General features: G+C 31.6%; 1 protein-coding gene across 1 annotated transcript; it reads left to right on the forward strand.

Moving 5' to 3' along the window:
* Nucleotides 1–673: 673 nt before the first annotated feature.
* LOC119615143 (gonadotropin-releasing hormone receptor-like) lies at nucleotides 674–3573 on the forward strand (the record flags this gene model as incomplete). The annotated part of the gene is given in 7 exon segments (XM_037971224.1): nucleotides 674–969; nucleotides 1077–1105; nucleotides 1108–1175; nucleotides 1331–1548; nucleotides 1776–2043; nucleotides 2711–2925; nucleotides 3361–3573. Coding segments are annotated over 7 exon segments (1137 nt in total), but the record flags the coding sequence as incomplete, so codon positions are not given.
* Nucleotides 3574–6632: the final 3059 nt, after the last annotated feature.

A 6632-nucleotide genomic window follows, 5' to 3' on the forward strand; every position in this document is an offset into this window, starting at 1 on the left:
AGTTTAGTTCTAGTTTAGTTCTAGTTTAGTTCTAGTTTAGTTCTAGTTTAGTTCTAGTTTAGTTCTAGTTCAGTTCTAGTTTAGTTCTAGTTTAGTTCTAGTTTAGTTCTAGTTCTGTTTTAGTTCTGTTTAGTTCAGTTCTAGTTCAGTTCTAGTTCAGTTCTAGTTCAGTTCTAGTTCAGTTCTAGTTCAGTTCTAGTTCAGTTCTAGTTCAGTTCTAGTTCAGTTCTAGTTCAGTTCTAGTTCAGTTCTAGTTCAGTTCTAGTTCAGTTCTAGTTCAGTTCTAGTTCAGTTCTAGTTCAGTTCTAGTTCAGTTCTAGTTCAGTTCTAGTTCAGTTCTAGTTCAGTTCTAGTTTAGTTCTAGTTTCTAGTTTAGTTCTAGTTTAGTTCTAGTTTAGTTCTAGTTCAGTTCTAGTTTAGTTCTAGTTTAGTTCTAGTTTAGTTCTAGTTCTGTTTAGTTCTGTTTTAGTTCAGTTCTAGTTCAGTTCTAGTTCAGTTCTAGTTCAGTTCTAGTTCAGTTCTAAAACGTCTGTCCAATATAATAAAAATACAAATAAATCCCATTTAGACATCTTAATAAACCACTCATTCTCTCTATCTTCCTGTCTACATCTATTTTATTCCTGTCTACATTTTTATTTGTAACACTAAATAAATATTTCTTGATTTTCAATGCTGTTATTTTTTTGGTTACAGTTTTCTCTTTGTGATCTCAGCAATTGGCAACTCAACCGTGTTGTATCTATTAACCAAACGACGTTTACGTGGTCCGTCGCGGATTGACATCATGTTAATGCATTTGGCGATAGCCGATCTAATGGTGACTTTTCTACTGATGCCGCTAGAGATTGCGTGGGCCTATACAGTGCAATGGAAATCGACAGATTTCGTATGTCGTCTTATGAGTTTCTTTAGAGTATTTGGTCTATACCTATCGAGTTTCGTGTTGGTATGCATATCGATTGACAGGTAAGCTAAAACGAAAGCTGATCTTGCAACAGAAGCATAATGCTTGCAATGTTAGAGAGAGAGAAACATTACTTTATTAAAAACATCTAATACATTTATTTTTGCAGATATTATGCTATAATTAAACCTTTGAATCTCTTACAAATCGTGGACGCATAATGTTGGTCATAGCCTGGTGTAGTTCCATATTGTGTAGTTTGCCACAGGTATTTTTTTTTGGATAATGCGTGTGTGTTTTATTGACAAGTTGGTTGGTTGCATGTTTTGGGTCAGTGTTTCTTCACTCACTTAGAGCAACAAACCAACCAACTTTGTCTATAAATTTGGATTAATTTGCTTAAACATTTCATATCGTTTACAGGCATATGTATTCCACTTGGAAGAGCATCCGAAAGTTAAAGGCTATTATCAGTGTGTAACATTTCATTCATTTGCCAGTGAATTTCACAAATTATTCTATAACATTGCCAACATGTGCGCCATGTATGCCTGTCCATTGATCACTTTTATCTATTGCTATGGGGCAATCTACTTGGAAATTTATCGCAAAAGTCAGCGTATAGTTAAAGGCATTGGTGAGTTATTTTTCTATCTTCTATGTTTTGTGAAGACCTCATGTTACACCCCAAACCACCCAGAAGAATCTGCACTTTCGTGAATGTTCAGTATGGGGAATGTTTGATTGTTTGTGTGCAGGTTCCTCTGGTGTGACAAGTGAACATTTTTATTTTGGGGGGATTGTGTATGATATTTGTGTGAAATAGTTAAAAATCTTTTCATTTCTTTATTTTTCTTTTTAATTTCAGAACGTTTCGTCGTTCCAATGATGATGTTTTGAGTCGTGCCAAAAAGAGAACTTTAAAAATGACCATCACTATTGTTATTGTTTTCATTATATGCTGGACTCCTTATTATATCATCTGTATGTGGTACTGGATAGACAAATCATCAGTGGATGAGGTCAGTTCTTTGATACGCAAGGGATTGTTTATATTTGCCTGCACCAATTCATGCATGAATCCCATTGTCTATGGGGCATTTAATATACGGGGACGGATAAGTCATAATCATACGGTAAGTGAACTTGAACTAGAACAGAACTAGAACAGAATTAGAACAGAACTAGAACAGAACTAGAACAGAACTAGAACAGAACTAGAACAGAACTAGAGCAGAACTAGAACAGAACTAGAACAGAACTAGAACAGAACTAGAACAGAACTAGAACAGAACTAGAACAGAACTAGAACAGAACTAGAACAGAACTAGAACAGAACTAGAACAGAACTAGAACAGAACTAGAACAGAACTAGAACAGAACTAGAACAGAACTAGAACAGAACTAGAACAGAACTAGAACAGAACTAGAACAGAACTAGAACAGAACTAGAACAGAACTAGAACAGAACTAGAACAGAACTAGAACAGAACTAGAACAGAACTAGAACAGAACTAGAACAGAACTAGAACAGAACTAGAACAGAACTAGAACAGAACTAGAACAGAACTAGAACTAGAACAGAACTAGAACAGAACTAGAACAGAACTAGAACAGAACTAGAACAGAACTAGAACAGAACTAGAACAGAACTAGAACAGAACTAGAACAGAACTAAAACAGAACTAAAACAGAACTAGACCAGAAATAGAACAGGACTAGAACAGAACTGAATCCTTTGATAACAATTTCTATTCTGACCATTCTAAATTTTGATTCCATTTTTTACCAAATTAACAGCAGTCCACCATGAGTAATCGTCACACGTCTTTATACCAGCGAGGAGATTCCTCAAATCAGTTGCCAAAACATTTGCTAAATATAAATGGAGGCAGCGGTAAAATACCAACAACAAATTCTTTGTCAACGCAGGAAAATAATGGTAATAAATTGAACAGTTTAACAACAGTGGACAAACATAACAAGGACAATGAAACCACAGCCATGATATGTATAAAGTGAGTAAAAGTTAACCCTCAAAGCTGAAGGTTAAAATGTTTGAAAACAATTAACAGTTTTATATTCATTTGCAATTGAGTTCAGTTTCACAACATCATTATCATAATAATCATTATCAACATCATGATCATAATCATACAAAAAGCAATAATAATTGTTACCTAATTATAAAATAGTATCGATCCCATTTAATGGTTGATTTACTCAAATTTTATAGTTTTACAAACAATGTGAAACAACAACAAAAGGTGTTAACAATAATTATTATTGATTACAATCAGCAATCAACAATCATTTATTTATTGATTATATGAATCATTGTCATTCGTTTATTAGCTTTGTATTACATTACTAACGATTTTTTAAACTTTATCTTAATGATGTTACATTTTCACTCTCCCTCTCTCTTACACATTTTTTTTATTTCTTTACAGTTGTGGTGACTCTATTGAACTTGCTAATCTTCAAAAATCTTAAAAAAACAGCAACAACACTATATAAAAATGCTCAAAAGTTTTATACAACAAAACATGCTGTTTGTCTGTTTTATTACAACAATTTAATGATCATTAACTGCTAATACAAAAAGAGTTAATTAACTCGATTACTTGCATTAATAGACTTTTCTTTAATATATTTGGCTACCTCTCTCTTCCCTCTTCTTTGTCTTCTTTTTTAAACACATTCTCTCTGTCTAATTTTATAGTTTTATTTTTTACATCATTACATACTGCTACATTATTCTTAATCAATTTAAAAAATATTAAAAAAAAAACAATTTATTATTTATTAAAACAAAAACAACAAAATATTTATATGTGTTTGTAGTACCAATGCATATTTTGATGGTGGTTGTTGTTAGTGTTAGTTAATAGTTGAATTTATATTTTTAGTTTTAATGATTAAATTAAAAAAAAAAATACAAAAAAAAGAAATATTTATTTATAATAAAATATCAACAAACACGATTTGAAAGTCCATTTAATTAAGTTGTTTCATTTTAATCGTTTTTTAATTTGATAAAAATATTTTCTGCCGTCTTTATTTGATGCGATCGCTCAATCAAATCAACACAGTAAATAATCATGAATATTTTTAAAATATTTTGATTAAATCACTGAAACGCTTCCAAATCAAATGACGACGAGTTTGTCGAATTTTTTTTGTCGTTGGCACTTAATTTTGAAGACAAGTGAGATTTTTTGGTTGATTTTGTGTGATTTTCATTAAAATTTAATCGATATTTAATTAAGTTTTATTGTAAGGTGTCAAGCATGTCAGAAATCATTAAAAATTGTTTTAAAAGAGAAAGTTTTAATTTTATTTTTCATTTGAAAAGGCGCCAGTTTTGTTAGATTAACTGATTTATGACAAATGCACAGCAATCTTACATGAAATATATTTAGGATCCAGAAGGTAAAGTTTCAGGTTGGCATATTGCAGATATTTCGGAGAACTGAACTAGAACTGAACTAGAACTGAACTAGAACTGAACTAGAACTGAACTAGAACTGAACTAGAACTAGAAGAACTAGAACTGAACTAGAACTGAACTAGAACTGAACTAGAACTGAACTAGAACTGAACTAGAACTGACTAGAACTGAACTAGAACTGAACTAGAACTGAACTAGAACTGAACTAGAACTGAACTAGAACTGAACTAGAACTGAACTAGAAACTAGAACTGAACTAGAACTGAACTAGAACTGAACTAGAACTGAACTAGAACTGAACTAGAACTGAACTAGAACTGAACTAGAACTGAACTAGAACTGAACTAGAACTGAACTAGAACTGAACTAGAACTGAACTAGAACTGAACTAGAACTGAACTAGAACTGAACTAGAACTGAACTAGAACTGAACTAGAACTGAACTAGAACTGAACTAGAACTGAACTAGAACTGAACTAGAACTGAACTAGAACTGAACTAGAACTGAACTAGAACTGAACTAGAACTGAACTAGAACTGAACTAGAACTGAACTAGAACTGAACTAGAACTGAACTAGAACTGAACTAGAACTGAACTAGAACTGAACTAGAACTGAACTAGAACTGAACTAGAACTGAGACTGAACTAGAACTGAACTAGAACTGAACTAGAACTGAACTAGAAACTGAACTAGAACTGAACTAGAACTGAACTAGAACTGAACTAGAACTGAACTAGAACTGAACTAGAATGAACTAGAACTGAACTAAACTGAACTAGAACTGAACTAGAACTGAACTAGAATGAACTAGAACTGAACTAGAACTGAACTAGAACTGAACTAGAACTGAACTAGAACTGAACTAGAAACTGAACTACTAGAACTGAACTAGAACTGAACTAGAACTGAACTAGAACTGAACTTGACTGAACTAGAACTGAACTAACACTGAACTAGAACTGAACTAGAACTGAGCTAGAACTGAAGTGGAACTAAACCAATACTGAACTAGAACTGAAATAGAACTAAACCAATACTGAAACTAGAACTGATCAGTCATATAGTATTGATATAGCAAACGATCAATTTATAAACAGACATCAGATTTAACTTTATCTTTGTTATGTAAATGGACGACTAATAAGGCCTGATTAACCATCCAAAACAGGCCAAGTTAAAATATTCACATTAATCTTTATATGTATGAATGCTTACACATAAAACTCTTAATAAAATAAATTTAAATTCAAATATTTTATTAATTTATATTAATTTTAAACTGTCATTGAGGGAATTAAAAAAAATAATTTAAATCTTAGACTTGAATAAAATCAAAATCAAGTGATATTATCTACATAGTTAAACTAAGACGTTGAAACGTTTGTAATTTTACAAATCATCAACGGACCGTTAAATCAATTTAAAATTAAAACTTATTAATACAAATTAAGTCACTAAAAATTTATGTGACATGTTATTACTTTTTTTTAGTTTTCAATATACAAGTATTTATTTTATTTAACAACATTTTTGTAAATTTTTTTCTCTCTTAATGATTAGTCAAAAACTGTTGACTGCTCGTGCTTATAGTTAGTTGATCTTTCGTACAAACATTCATAGAAACATACATATGTATGTATGTACATCTATAGATATACATATTAACTAATAAATTTAACTAACTAAGCTTAAACGCATTACAACTGTTTGTAAGTAAAGAAAAATACAGATACATTTTGTTGTTGTTAATAGTACGTAGCATTTGAAAATAAATAGACAAGTTTATGTGCTATATGTGGCACAATGTATGTATGTATGTATGATTTGTGTGCGTATGTCTGTGAGTGTCTGGTGTATTTGATATGTACAAAGAGGAAGATTTTTCTTCATTATGTCACATTGTGTCACAGACCATTTTGCAACTAATCAACAGATACAACAAGTAGTCAAAACCACAACAACAAAAACGATGATAAACTAAATACAAAATGTTGTTGGCTGCACTTACACATCTGATAGATACTATTTATTTAAACAGCAACAACTACAACAACACCACTACTAATGGTAGCAACAGGCCAAAAGACACACGCAATGCAGTGGATGGCACACAGTACCCGGCATCAGCGCTGTTACAAGTCGAACCACAGCGCCACACATGTATGATGTAGATGATGATGATAAATTATCATAACAAGACTTTAGATGACTTTGTTGATGATTTGGAAAAAGACATGTGGTAAAATTTGGGTAAGTGAGACTAAAGGC

This window comes from Lucilia sericata, unplaced genomic scaffold (assembly GCF_015586225.1).
Source record: "Lucilia sericata isolate MDLA Ls3-8-SP2 unplaced genomic scaffold, ASM1558622v1 Contig004204F_arrow, whole genome shotgun sequence".
Classification (NCBI taxonomy): Eukaryota; Metazoa; Arthropoda; class Insecta; order Diptera; family Calliphoridae; genus Lucilia; species Lucilia sericata.